This window comes from Adiantum capillus-veneris, chromosome 1 (assembly GCF_014529385.1).
Source record: "Adiantum capillus-veneris isolate H3 chromosome 1, ASM1452938v2, whole genome shotgun sequence".
Classification (NCBI taxonomy): domain Eukaryota; kingdom Viridiplantae; phylum Streptophyta; class Polypodiopsida; order Polypodiales; family Pteridaceae; genus Adiantum; species Adiantum capillus-veneris.
Genome location: NC_140931.1, coordinates 181,608,209 through 181,623,395, shown reverse-complemented (window position 1 = coordinate 181,623,395; position 15,187 = coordinate 181,608,209). Strand labels below are relative to the sequence as shown.

At 41.0% G+C, this 15,187-nt stretch overlaps 1 protein-coding gene across 1 annotated transcript in view; it reads left to right on the top strand.

Moving 5' to 3' along the window:
* The window catches only part of LOC147466114 (calcium-dependent lipid-binding protein-like), a 132,542-nt gene extending 124,402 nt beyond the window's left edge, over positions 1 to 8,140 (top strand). The window contains exons 11-12 of the mRNA XM_086523986.1: positions 7,292 to 7,456; positions 7,577 to 8,140. Of these exons, the coding sequence (XP_086380112.1) occupies positions 7,292 to 7,456; positions 7,577 to 7,837 (426 nt within the window). The 3' untranslated portion in view covers positions 7,838 to 8,140. The remainder of the gene's footprint in view (positions 1 to 7,291; positions 7,457 to 7,576) is intronic.
* Positions 8,141 to 15,187: the final 7,047 nt, after the last annotated feature.

Sequence of the window (15,187 nt, the reverse complement as noted above, 5' to 3'; positions counted from 1 at the left end):
CTTCCACTCCTTTACTTCAACTTCAAGTGTTGATATCTGCTTGTTGGTAATCAAGAACTTCATGTTGAGAGGGAGGCGGGCTATAGCCACTGCAGAGGCCATGTGAAAGGGGGTCAATGGGTAGCCCAATGGAGGGAGACCATGAGAGAGAAAGACTAAAACAACCACAAAAATACAAGAAACTCTAAAAAATAGAAAGAAACGCTTGTGAAACCCTAAAAAACAGAGAAAATCAACTTCAAACCTTTGGAGAACAGCAAAAACTGTCACAAAGTGATGACGTGGCTACGGACAGCAGAAACTCTAATTTCTGCCAGAAACCCTAAAATTCCTGCAAACCCTAATTTCTGCCAGAAACCCTAATTTCCAGAAATCGCAGAGGTGGGATTTTTTTTTTTTTTGGTTTAAATGAGTGACGCAAATCCTAGCTTTTTGCTACGCAAGGATTTTGGATGAGAGAAAGAGAGTTGAATTGCTTTATTTTAACTCTCATTGAGAGAGAGAGAGAGAGAATTTGCTAAGCTTTTGGGGCTCTGCTTTTGGGCATCCCTTGTAACCTTTAAATTAGTGGTGAGGGCCTCACTTCTCAGAGCATCTGGACACAGAGTCTGAGAGTGAAACCCGAGCCACTCTCTTGTACTTCGAACTGATTAATACAAAAAGAAATACCGAAAGGGGCGCCAGTCTTTGGGGCCAATATCTGTAGGCACGGAACTCCGCCGGGCCAGTGCAAATCTATTGTGATCTGTGAATTGTTTTGAAGTGGTTATTTGGTGCTGTCGCGATTGATTCTTGACTTGGAGTGTCCAAGTCTGTTACAGTGGTATCAGAGCACGGCCGATTTCTCTTCTACGGGAAATCCGATCCCTAATTTTTTTTCCACGGCACCTATGGCTTCACGCAAGGATCAGTCGACTCCCTCTGCATCTGGAGATGCGGGCAGGGATCACAACGAAGATTCCGGCAGAGAGTATGGCCCGCCTTAGCCTACTCAAGCAGAGCGGCGAGAGATGGAGCGTCACCAGTTGATCGGCGATGCAACGAAGATGATGCTCAATTTTTGCGAAGGACCCAAAATTTGCAAAATATATGAGCGAGACTTCTTTTCAGGAAGTGCATGAGCAGTGGCAGAAAACCACTACACCCACTCTCAAGAAACCTTCTGCTCACGAGAAATATTCAGAGAAGGAATTACAAGAGGTGGTTGATGCACGGATCGCCCAGCTTTTTGACGCGCAAAAGAAAGCCAAAAAGCATGGCAAAAAGCAGAAGAAAAGCAATTGACTTCCCGGGATATTTGGGTCGTCAGTCCACATTTGACGAGGCAAAGAAACAGAAGAAGCGTGTTCGATTTGAAGGAGTACCCAGTTCTTCTTCTTCTTCTTCTTCTTCTTCTTCTTCTTACAGTTCTTCTAGCTCTTCAAATTCGAACGAAGAAGACAGAAAAGGTAAAAAATGAAGTAAGAAACAAAGCTTCGAAAAGGGCAAGAAAAAGGCAAAGAAGACTAAATCTCACCCAGAGACTGACAGTTCTACTGAGGACTCGTCTACAGACAACTCAGATTCTGATGATGGAAACTTCTATGTAAACAAGAAGAATTTTTACAAAGCCAACCAGTATGACTTTCTCGAAGATAAAAGCAAGAAAGTCCAAGAGTTTAAGGAAGGTGGCCACTCATCAAGTTTGATACCTTTTCAGGATACTCAGATGCTTCGAAGGCTTTGTCGTTTATACAACAGTTTGACATTGCTTTTGCGGGAGGACGCTATTCAGAGTACTCCAAGATTTGGAGAGCTACCTCTTACCTAAAGGGGAATGCTCGTACTTGCTGGTCCACGCTTCTTTTAAACAAGACTGGGCCAGTTAAATGGCTGAAATTTAAAAAGCTTTTTATTTCTTCTGGGTTGACGCAAGAGTATGAACGAGATATACGAGCTGCTTGGAACCATCTTCGGATGACCAAGAAAGATACAATCAATGCTTATTGTGAAAGATTCTGGAGCTCTTTTCTACCCGCCTCTTCATTCAAGAAGATCACGTTCAGAGAACAGATTGAGCGGTTCACCTTGGATCTACCTACAGAGATCCGAGATCACTGCTTGGAGCAGAAGTCGGCTTCTATTCAAGAGTTGATGAGTCATGCGAAGCGGGGCTTTACCATTCACTCTGGCAGTCTGACTTACCCCACAGATGAGGCCATGACACAACGAGCGGAACAGACTTCTGGGAATGAAAGTAGAAAGAAAAAAGAGCAACCCAGAGAAAAAGGATGCACGACCCAAGCTTACTCCTGAGGAGAGAGCTCGCTTCATCCGAGAGGGGAAGTGCTTTGGATGCGGGGAATAGGGATATATCTCCGCGAAGTGCCCTAACAAGGCATAGAAAGAACAGAATGATAAAGACGACGACAGGCCTGAGAGTTTGAGAGCAGTTGAGGAATGTGGCAGAAAAGGCAGATAGAAAAGCAGAACTGGTACCACATGGCGTGGGACCTGCATCGAATCTAATGAATGAAAGTAGAAACTTTGCCGCTTTTGGGGCAAAGTGAAGGATTAGGAAGCTCTTTTGAAGGAGCCAAGGCCAACTTCTTTTCACTTGGAATTGGCAGCTCGATTTGGAAATTAAGCCTGACAGACTGACGCCACAGGTGGAGGTAGTTCGACTGGATGTTGCCATTACACCGAGCATTGGCAAACTTCGTTTGCAATGACAGGGGTGTTCAGGGCACGCGAGTGACGTTCTACTAAGGATCCCTTGGTACCACAAGAACCATGCCGTGGTTGACTACCGGGCCGAGAAAGCGACTTTGATAAATGAATGGCTTAGGGATTGTACTTGATGAACTTCAGTTTCTTACTCATTCTTTTGGGAGAGAACTGAACGATGGATAAAGGTTGAATATGTTTTGACCTGATCAAAAAAACGCCAAGATTTTTCTCCACACTAATGCCGATAGCTTTTCAGAGGGCCTAAAGATCAAACCATTGATCTGATACCTGGAAGCACGCCACCGAACCGGCCACCTTACCGTGTGAGCCAAGTACAGAATGAAAAGATTATGAGCTCAGTGAAAGACCTCTTGGAAAAGGGTCTTGTCCAGCATAGTACTTCACCGTATTTCTCTCCACAGTTGTTGGATTAGAAGAAAGACGGATCTTGGAGAATGTGCATCGATTATAGCGCTCTCAACAAAATCACCATCAAGAACAGATTTCCGTGTGAGCCAAGTACAGAATGAAAAGATTATGAACCCAGTGAAAGACCTCTTGGAAAAGGGTCTTGTCCAGCATAGTACTTCACCGTATTGCTCTCCACTGTTGTTGGATTAGAAGAAAGACGGATCTTGGAGAATGTGCATCGATTATAGCGCTCTCAACAAAATCACCATCAAGAACAGATTTCCGATTCCTAGGATCGATGATATACTCGACAGGTTACAGGGATCCTCATGCTTTAGCAGGATTGACTTGAAGAGTGGATATCATCAGATCCGAATGGCGTTCGGAGACGTTTGCAAGACAGCCTTTCGGACGACTTTTGGGTTATTTGAGTTTTTGGTGATGCCTTTTTGCTTAACCAATGCTCCTGTGACATTTGACCGGATGATGGACAGGATTTTTCAAGAGTACAGACTATTTGTTGGCACTTTCTTTGATGATATCATTGTTTTCTCCAAGAATGAAGTAGAACACAGAGATCATATGCTTCAGAGATACATTTTTTTTTGGGACACTTTGTCTCAGCAACACGAGTGCAAATGGATCCGGCCAAGATAGACACTATCCGTGATTGGCCCGATTTGAAGAATGTCCCTGAAGTTGAAAGCTTCTTGGGATTGTGTTCGTACTACAGACCGGTTCATACGAAAGTTTGCAGAGGTTGCTTCCCCTTTGCATATCTTGATACAGAAAGGAGTCCCTTTCTCGTGGGGATCCACAGAGGTGACTGCCTTTCAGACATTGAACGACAAATTGACTACAGGACCATATTTGACTTTACCGGACTTGCAGAAGTCATTTGAAGTATATTGTGATGCTTGTGGTCGTAGTCTGGGTGCGGTCTTGATGCAAGAAGGCCATGTCATTGCTTACGAGAGCCGATTGTTCTCTAGGCCGGAGATGACAGCACGGATTTATGAGAAAGAGCTTTTGGCGGTTATCCATGCTCTTACTCAGTGGCGGCATTACCTACTCGAAGCGGATTTTACTGTTTTTACAGACCATCAAAGTTTGCGCTACTTCTTGTCACAGAAGCAGCTTTCGGAAAAAGGCAGCGGATCGCCATCGTCGCGACTTGAAATTGAAGGAAGATGATTGGGTGCTCTTACGTTTTGAGAACGCACGCCTACGAAAGAATAAGGGAAAGGAGAGGCTTTTTCCAAAGCTTAGTATGCGATACTACCGACCTTTCCAGATCACTGAAAAGATAAATGATGTCTTCTTTCGATTGAAACTGCCAGATACTTGGAGGATTCACAATGCATTCCATGTGAGTCTCTTGAAACCTTTTAAATGTGATGTGACTGATGATGGGGAGCCTGATGAACAACCCGAAGTGGAAGAAAACGAGGAGATCCTTGTTCTTGAACAGATTTTGGCGATACGAAGACTAAAGGTAAAGTCCGAAGGCGGTTCTTGGTTAAGTTGAAGAACTTTCTTGCTATTGATGCGAAGTGGATGGAGGAGGAGGACCTAGCAGATACTCCTCGGATTGTGAAACTTTACCTCGATCTTTTGGTTTAGCATAGTCTACTCCAAACGGAACCCAGAAATTCAGCTTGGCCGAAGATCTGGTGCAGTGGGATGCACAAGAGGGGAGTTACTAAGCTCCTTCGTCAATAGATGCCTTGATTTTGATACTAAAGTCACTGATGTCTCTTTGAGCTTCAGGGATACTGAGAGCTGACAGTATTCTGTTGGATGACTTTATGAAATGGAATTCCTGATAATGATACTGATTTGTTCTTGACTTCTTTTGAGTGCAGGAACCGATAGACGAAATGATTGCAATTTTGGTCTGATTGATCTCGAATAGACATGGTTGCAATAGGGGTTAGTCAATCGGACATCGATGAGGTCCCGATTGGACCTAGATGTGATTGCTAGCTACATTGCCGATAAATCATGGTCTAAGATCCGAATGAATGTTGAATGTCATGTGATGTCCTGTGATGTCTAGTGATGTGTGACTGTCGATTTGGTACATGTGCTAGATGTGTGTTCCTAGTACATAGGTACTAACAGTCAGTGTCTGCTAAGACAGTTTATGGCTTTTGTCGGTTTTGCAGGTGTAATCCCGGTTGATTACAATGCTTTCAAGAGGGGGGTATGTCACAAAGTGATGACGTGGCTACGGACAACAGAAACCCTAATTTTTGCCAGAAACCCTAAAATTCCTGCAAATCCTAATTTTTGCCAGAAACCCTAATTTTTGGAAATTGCGGAGGTGGGGAAATTTTTTTATTTTTTATTTTAATAATAAATGAGCGACGCAAATCCTAGCTTTTTGCTACGCAAGGATTTTGGATGAGAGAAAGAGAGTTGAATTGCTTTATTTTAACTCTCATTGAGAGAGAGAGAGAGAGAGAGAGAGAGAGAGAGAGAGAGAGAGAGAGAATTTGCTTTTGCTTTCAAGCTTTTGGGGCTCTGCTTTTGGGCATCCCTTGTAACCTTTAAATTAGTGGTGAGGGCCTCACTTCTCAGAGCATCTGGACGCAGAGTCTGAGAGTGAAACCCGAGCCACTCTCTTGTACTTCGAACTGATTAATACAAAAAGAAATACCGAAAGGGGCACCAGTCTTTGGGGCCAATATCTCTAGGCACGGAACTTTGCCAGGCCAGTGCAAATCTATTGTGATCTGTGAATTGTTTTGAACTGGTTATTTGGTGCTGTCACGATTGATTCTTGACTTGGAGTGTCCAAGTCTGTTACAAAAACACACGTTTGAAACTCTGAAAAACAAAAACAGAAAAAAATAGTGTCAAAACCCTAAAAAACGGTAATAAACAATTCCGAAACCCTAAAAAACAGCAAGAAACAGTGACGAAACCCTAAAAACAGCAAAAAAGAGGTGACGAAACCCTAAAAACAGCAAAAAAGAGGTGACGAAACCCTAAAAACAGTGAGAGTTCATACCCGTAGGGGAGAGAGAGAGAGAGAGAGAGAGAAGAAAAAGAAGAGAGAGAGTCCAAACCCACAGAGAGAGAGAGAGAGAGAGAGAGAGAGAGAGAGAGAGAGCAGCCCTAGACGTTGGTCCTTTGAAGGCTTGATCTCTCTACACAGATTTTGATGCAAATTGGGAGGTTTGTTTCTGAGGCTCTAGCTTTGAGCCTGGTGGTAGGCATTTGGTTCCCCCAAAGCGTTCCGTGATGCTTTAGACTCTTCTACCTTGCCAGGCTATGTGCCGAAATGTGTGGGTGGCCCTCAGGCACTATGTGGGAGTGTGCGCCAATGTATCCTAGTCTCTGTGTGAAACGGTCCTCCAAGATAGTCATGAATTGATCAATACCATCTTTGGTGGAGGAGATCCCTCACCACTCGGGCACACTGTGGCATGCATGTGTCCATGTGTGCCCTCCAAGTTATTCAAGAAGTGATATTTGTCATACCATCTTTGTTGCAAGAGGCTTTGCAGTTGTAATCCATGTGTCTCCAATGTGGACTCTGGAGCTGCCAGAGTTCCTGTCTAAGGATCCGATTCTTTGAAGTGTGAGGAGTGAATGAATGGTGAGTCAAAGGCCATACTGGAAGGGTGTTTTATGCTCTCTATCCAGGCCATGTGCACTAGACGATTGTGTCACTTTGCATACCATGGTGTACTGCACAAGCTGTCTCAAAGCCTCGAAGGCTCTATATGAGAGTCTATCATGTCGTAGCTTCCTCAACCTGATGAAGTACACTGTTTGGAATAGGGCCGCCACTAATGCGGGTAGGACAGCCAGCTCTACTCTAAAAATGTCAAGTGCGGATGATACATGAGAGCGCCATAATATGTGGCCTCTCAATATGTATCCACCATGAGGTTGTGAGTCCAATTCCTAAAAAATCTCAGTAATACCAATACCTGCTTGAAAGGTCCCATCTTAAGAGCATGAGGATAGGTTACCTTAATGGGAATGTGCACCTCTATCGTGGGTCCTGTTTACCATTCCCACTTATCAAGTGACCTTTGAACTTTTGTGCCCTGCACACTTCAGGTGGTTCAGATTATGTGAAACGTAAATTTTTAAGGTGCCAACCAATAGGTGGTTCTTTAAATTATTAAAAAACATTCATCTCAAATCCTTGCAGGTAATGGATCAAAATGTTGGATCAGACAAGCTGCTTGGTGTTGTGGTTTATCCTCTATTGAAGCTCGAAGCTGAAAAAACATTGGAATTAAGACTACCCCTTATGCCATCTTTGGATATGGAAAATGTTCAGGACAAACATGATCGAGGCTCTATCTTGATCAAAGTAAACTCTTACACTTTGCCATTAGAAATGCTGAACCGCACTTGATCTTAGAAAAGATATCCTAATTTTATTTGTTCTGAAGTGCTCTGATGAAAGAGCTTCAATTTCTTTTGTTATCAGGTGCTTTATCATGCCTTTTCTAAGGAGGAGCAAGCTGCTGCAATGGATGCTGAGCGAGCATTTATGGAAGCCAAGAAGAAGAAAGCAGAAATGGGCATGATTGATGGAACCATGGATGCCCTTGGTGATGTTGTTGGGGGAGCAGGGAGGCTGGTCTCCGGAGGAGTGGGCATAGTGGGTAGTGGAGCAGGCTTAGTGAGCAGTGGGATTGGGAAAGCTGGGAAATTTGTAACTTCTTCATTTACATCCCTCATTTCTTAGAACCTTTGTCAAAGGAATGGATTCAAACTGGAGATGCTCATGCAACTTCCTGTAGCTCCAGCTATTTTGGCAGAGGAGAACACTTAATGTGACAAATCTCTGTTCATAATAGAAAAGCAATCTGCACACAAGGAGGCGTTAGAAGGCTTCTGTTTTTCAGTGGCACCATGCTGGATTTGCTGATGTGGCATGCTTAGGAGAATGCCCTTGACAGTGCCAAAGAGGGGGGTAACCCATCCATCTATAGTTCTTTTACAACTTGAAAACGATTTTTTTTTATCAAGTCGGTACCTGTGTTGAAGAGTCGTGACTAAACTTACTCTAATGCAAAAAGAGATAATATTTTGGAAGGTGGGCAAAAAGAAAATAGGGAAAATTACCAAAATACCCCTCAATTTTTAAAATTTCCCAAAATACCCCCAATATTTTGTCATAAATTCTCAAAATGCCCTTCAAATTTGCCAAAATTTCCAAAATACCCTTGGTTGTGAGATTAAATTTCTCCAAAGATAAAAAAAACTTATAGCTTTTCATAAGAAGACTAATTGTCTATCAATACAAGATGCTAAAACTAGAATATGAGGTGGTTATGTAGGCCTTGAACATGAACCGCTTCATCATTTTTAGACATAATTGCCTTTTTGTGTGAAGTAATTTACATGCAAACCACTCAAAAACAGGTCTCAATTGTCGAAAAGGAATAAAGATTAGAAAATCTTGAACACTCCAACCAAAATAGATACAAGGGTATTTTGGGAAATTTTAAAATTCGAGGGGTGTTTTGGGAATATTTGGTAATTCTCCCAAGAAAATGTTATTATCAAAGAAAATCATATTGCGTGTGATATACATTGATATGTGAGAGAAAGAGAGAGAGGCTTCTCACGCTTAAAAACTTTTGAAAAGACTATTAAAAAGTAGCGTGGACCAGCTTAGTTTCTAAAATTCAAAAAGGTACACCCACAATAAAGGGATGCAATCCCACCCCTAGGAAAAGAACAAATTCAGATTTTGTATAGTCTCACCTTTAAGATTTATGTGTGTGATGACAGAAATATAAAAGAAAAACTAGGTCATCATCTCAAAGGTCTTGCATACTAATTGTTGCATAGGGGTATAAAAACCTTCTTTTAGAAAGCCAAACCTTAATGTGAAAAAGCATCTAGGGAAGTGTGTATGTTTGGAAAAAGCTGTTCACTGTATCTAAATTAAAGCAAGGGAAGAAGGTAGCCGAAAGATTGGGCATCTCAAGAGGTATCTCAACAATCAAATGTACATTACTCTCACTCTTGACATACAAAGTGCTTTCACTTGGACTGTTACAAAAGCCTTGTGTAATCAATTAAGTGTCAGCTTTCTCATACCAAGCATGAGGATGCTTCAACCTATACAAAGCCTTGTGTAATCAATTAAGTGTCAACTTTCTCATACCAAGCATGAGGATGCTTCAACCTATACAAAGCTTTCCTACATTCGCACACTTTGATTTCTTGTCCTTTCTTGACATAAACCGTGAGGTTGTCATATATAGCACAATCCACAATTCTTTTGTAGAGATTCTTTTGCATTGTTGGCAAACCTACATAAAGGTATAAAATTAGTTAGCAATAACAATGTCTGACTCATGTACATTCCATCCAAAGTAAGCTGCCAATGCACATAGGAAATGAACAGTAGTCATACGACAAGTGGGAGCAAAAGTCTCTTCATAGCCAATGCCTTTATGTTGTGCTTAAGCTTTTGCAACAATTCTAACCTTATAGCAATCAATCTCTTCATTCGGCTTACATTTCTTGGAAACCCACTTCGTACCAATGGCCTTGTACCAAGATGCAAATCACAAAAGGTCCATGTTTCACTCTCTATAAGTGCATCATATTCTAATTGCATTGCAGCCATCCAATTTTCTAAATTCTATGCTTCATCAAAAGAAAGAGGCTCCTCTTCATCACACAAACTAGAAATACCCAAAGCATAACAATCTAGCGCGTATGATGCATGACGAGAACCTGAGCGAGTACGACTAGACATAGGTGCATCCAATTTACTATCATGCAAAGTATGCACCAATTATTTTGGCATGCCCTTAGCCCATATATATATGAACAAGGTCTGAATTTACGATAGCCTTATAAAAAGGAATTCTAGGTTTGAGAGCAAGAAACAAAAAAGATATATGTTACATTATTAATCCTATTTTGTTTTGGATTTATTAAAAACACAAACAAGTAATAAACAAAGGACAAAGAAAATGCAAAAAGACAAATATTTTAGAAGGTGGGCACAAAGAAAATATTATTAGAAGATATTATCAAAGAGAATCAAAATGTGTTAAATAGGTATAAAAGATATACATTGATTAGATTTGGACTTGGAAAATCACAAATGAGTGCACCGAATGTGTCATAAGAAGGTCCAAGTGTTGATCGTTCATATGCAAAATATGAACCAGTAAGAGGGTGAGGAATTGTTGATAAACACTTGGTTGTAAGTATTTTGGGGTTTGGAAGCATTTACTTAGGCTTTTGGGAGTAAGAAGTTTTGCTTAGACACAGAAGCTCGGAACGGGCTCGACCCTTATCATCACATGAGATCCCTTATGACCAAAGGGAAAGTATCTCCATGGATTCTAGTTTAGATTTGTCCATTTGATTATAGTAATAAGATCTTAATTGACTATGGTATGAGTATATGACCCAGCATTTAGTCAAAGTGGAGTGGATAGACTTAAGAAGGGTTTCCAATTGGAAAAACATTATTGCTAGAAAAGATTTTCCACTTTTATTTTTTAGAACAAAAAATCTTCTTCAAGGTGAGAGCAAAAACAAAATCGAGTCCCCTACATGTAGTATGCACTTAAGATCCTTGCCCTATGTAGCACAAAAGACAGAAGGCTTATTAGTCACTAGTCCAATGGGAAAATTGTCTTTCGTGTAATAGACTTATGTAAAAGAACCATGTATATATCAATGAGAAGCAATTCTAGCATGTAGGCGTTATCATTAATTTTTTGGTTAATTTTTGAAAGGACTATAAAAATTCAAATTTTATTTCATAGAAAGGACAAAGGAATCACACTTTGTAGTGGTAAATCATTTGCTTTAGTATCTCATGCACAAGCTTGTCGTCGTGCATTACACAATCACTCAAAAGGATACATGATTTATGTTGACAAAATTGAAGAGTCCTCTCCTCCACCAAGTGCTTCAACACATCTTATATGTATCACAAGATCAAGATTATTTTGTTGTAGACTAGAGGTACTCAGCCTCCTCATAAGACACCTTCTATGCAAAATTCCATTTAGCATAAAGATTTCGAGAGAAGTGTAGACATTGGGAATAGGCCTTTGTCGGGCGTCAATTTAGTCATCAACCTCTAGCAGTTATTGGATAGATTTACCACCGTAATTTTACAGTGTACAGTTAGTCATAGCCTAATCCAGGTACCTATAAATAGGACCCATTACTTCATATTGTGGGCTAGTCATTCCGGAGTCTAGAGTTACCCTTTTGTGATCCTAGATCATTTGTTGTGAGCATCATTTAGCTCTTTCATAGCTTTATCTGGTGCCAATTGTACAATTTTTAGTATCTGAATACATGTCAATTCTAGTCTCTTGTCTTCATATTTTCGTTTCAATCTTTGTTTGGTTTGTCTGCTATTTGAATTCTGAACCTGAGATCTGAACATATGATCTCATCTTATTAACTCCACGTCTCTAACCTACAATAGCTATCAGAAGTGACTAGCTTATTCCATTTTGGCATTCATGGTGACGCTCTTGATAGGGAACCTATCTCCTTGTTGGGGTTTGGAGTTAGCTAAGAACAACCATGCCGCCCAGAAGATCATGTAAAGAAAGGAAATCAACCATGGCGTTCATGGAGAAGTAGGATTACGTCTGCACAGTGGCTAAGGAGTCGAACTAAGGCTCTGGCAGTGAACATGATGTCAAAAATAACAGGAATGCTCACCTCGACACTAGAGGAATGTTGAGGGACTTGGGGGTTCCCAACATTCAGCTCTCAGCAAGGAGACGACATTTAGAGAGAGCTAAGAGATGCTAACATTCAAACGACATTCAAGGGTCCTAGAGGACAGATAAGGGCAAAGGAAAAGATTAGATAGATGGAAGTGATGAGAGCAGACAGAGCCGTAGAGAGGCACACAAGAAATCGAAAAGGAAGCATGAGACAAACACAATCACAGAAATTGATGATCGATACAACGATCAATGGAATGTAGATATTGACCATTATAAGAAGCATCGCACCAAAGAGCGGAAGTCAAACTCAAAGGAGAAATTCAAACACATGGACCATGACTCACACCATCAACGAACCAGACACACTGAGCGCTCCATTGATATGAAGATTGTTTTTCCAATATTCAAGGGTGGAAAGAAGGATGATCTTGACCTTCACATTCACGCATTTGAGCAATATGCTGAATTGAAGGACATTGATGAAGGTACGAGGGGAGAATATTTCCCTCAGACCTTGAAGGGTGCATCACACGCAAGTGGTATTAACTCTACCCAGCTTGCAAGCTCAAAACATACAACAAGTTGATCAAAGCATATCGTCTAGAATATACCGACAATAGAGGTGATGAAGATATCTTCTTTGAGGGAAAAAATTAAACAGGGAAAGCACTCAATCTGAAGCAATGTTGAGAAAATCATAGGACTGATCACACAGCTGAATGAGCCTCCCTTATAGAAAAGAATTTGCCATTGGTTCCTCGGTTATTTTAAAAGCAAAAATCTTAGGGAACAGAAGGTTCTAGCACCAACAAAGAAGTTCAGGGACATGGTACAAAGAGCATTGGCTAGAGCAACATGCAAATAAAGAAAGGGGCCACAAGGGACGAAGAGACTCCGTTGATAGTGAGACATCGACTGAAAAGTCCAAGTTCAACTCTAGCTCTAGTTCGTCTGACAGTGAGTCAGATGATCAAGTCAAAGGCAAGAAGAAAGGATCCTAGACAAAGAAGATTGAAGCTATGTCTAAACTGATTGTGGAGATGTCAAATAACGGACCTTCAGTTGGCAAGGTAGAGACCTGGTGTTCGAAGTGCAAACCAAAAGATCACAGGTCTTATGAGTGCTCGCAATGTACATATTTTAAGGAATTTGTCCATGTATGGAATAATTGCAAAATCAAGATACATCATTTTAAGAAGGGAAAAGATGTGTCAATGATTACACTAACAAACGCAAAGGTGCCGAAGATAGATGGAGCATTTGGTACTAGAGAAAACGAGGCCAGTACTAGTACTAGGCCTGAAAGAGGGAGATATCAAGGCACCAATGGCCGAGGGTGAGGTGGAGTTGACTTTGGACAGAGGAGTTTTAGCTGCTACACTTACAAGAAGTATGGACACTTCGCGGCCCAATGTCCAGATAGTGTGAAGCCAAAAGGATCTAAAGCAAATCCAGCTGAACCAGTTCCAGTGAGAGTTATTACCAGAAGTGCTAGATTACCAAAAGCGTTGGCGTGGTGATCTAGGATTTACCATTAGCCACCAGACGTAGGAGGCTAGCTGAGTGGCACTGAGAGGACACTCAATTGGAAGAAAGGTTTTCTAGTTCAGGTAGCAACTCTAGCAATGAGCAAGATGAGATTTATGCTAAGGTCTATGAGTGCATTTAGAAGCTAATTGTTGAGCTAGAAGATATTAAGAGGACCCTACCAGAGGTTGCAAAATTTATCCCAAAAAAAGAGGAAGCAAGCAGCTGAAGCAGTGGCCATGGACCCGTCTACCATCAAAGACGATGAAGTGCCAATCATCTAGGTTGATTATAAGATCAAGAAGCAATGGGAGCCTTTATTAGGTGTAATACTAAATGGTAGGGTAGGAGTGAATATCTTGGAAGAGCATGTTAGACAAAAACTCGTTATTCACAAAATGAAACCAACTCCATTCAGGATAAGAATGGCTGACCAATAAGTTGTCCATGCCACTAGGTTGGTGGAAAATTTGCAAATCAAAGGGGGAAGGTAAATTTGAAAACCAATTTTTTGGTGTTGGATGTGTAAAGGTGCATATAGTATGCTATCGGGCAGACCATGGCTTAAAAGTGTGGGAGCCATTCACGAATATACAGGTCATAGGTTGACCATTCAAGGGCCCAATTAGCATATCCAGGTAAAGACCAACAGCACTAGGGGAAAGGAAGTTAAGAGATCATAGGAGCTCCACAAGAAGTATGAGACAAAGAAGATCAAGCATAAGCTTGGATCTATAAACATATTTTCCATAGCAAAGATTAGATTTTGAATGCAATACTTATGTGGATAGGGATTGAGCTAAGAGGCAAAGGCAACAATATCTAGGCAATTTTAGTCAATCCAATCCAGGAGAGAGGTTAGTAACTCTAGATGGCAGAACACCAGCTCAAGCGGTACGGGACACGGAGGATTCTATACCAAAAGCGGACCAATGCATAGAATCTTGATCAAAACACTAAATGTATAGAGATGAAAGTAGGCAAAGCTGATCTAGGAAATCCATTCAATGAATACGTAGCAAAAATTTGGATTGATAAGGAGGTTGAGTCACTAGAAAAAAGGAAAGGAGGTGGATTGAATTGGTTATTTCTACATGACCAAGAAATAGAAGAATGGAATTTCGGTTCAAAGGAGAATCCCAGATTGGTCAAAATCAATAAGTATCTGAAAAAATCGGACATCTAGGAAAAGGCCAAGCAACTGTTTCAAAAATACAAATATGTGTTTGCTTGGGGACACTTAGATTTTAAGGGCCTTGATCCAGAGGTCTGTCACCACCACAAGATACCAGTGAAGCCATATGCAAGACTAGTGAGGCTCCAACGATATAGAATGAGTCCTAACTATGCTAAAGGTCAAGGAGGAGATTAACAACCTATTGAAGGCAAGATTCATAAAAGAGTTAGCGAGCAGTGACTGATTATTCCCAATAGTAGTTGTGCCAGAAAAGAATGGAAAGCTAAGGGTGTGTGTCAACTATCGAAAGTTGAATGCCCAGACACTCAAGAACCCATTCCCACACCCATTCATGGATATGATGTTGGATGAAATAGTGGGCCACAAAATGTATAGCTTTATGGATGGCTACACTGACTATAATCAACTACGAATACCACTAGAAGACACAGCAAAGACAACCTTCATCATTGAATTGGGAGCATTCATGTACCTAGTCATATCATTTCGATTGTGTAATGCTCCAACTACCTTTCAACACTGTATGATGGAGATATTTAGTTTTTACACAAATTTTTGGTTATCTTTGTGGACGACTTTACAGTCTTTTCAATAGAGGTTATGCATCTCTTATTTCTAGACATCATGTTTGAGAGAT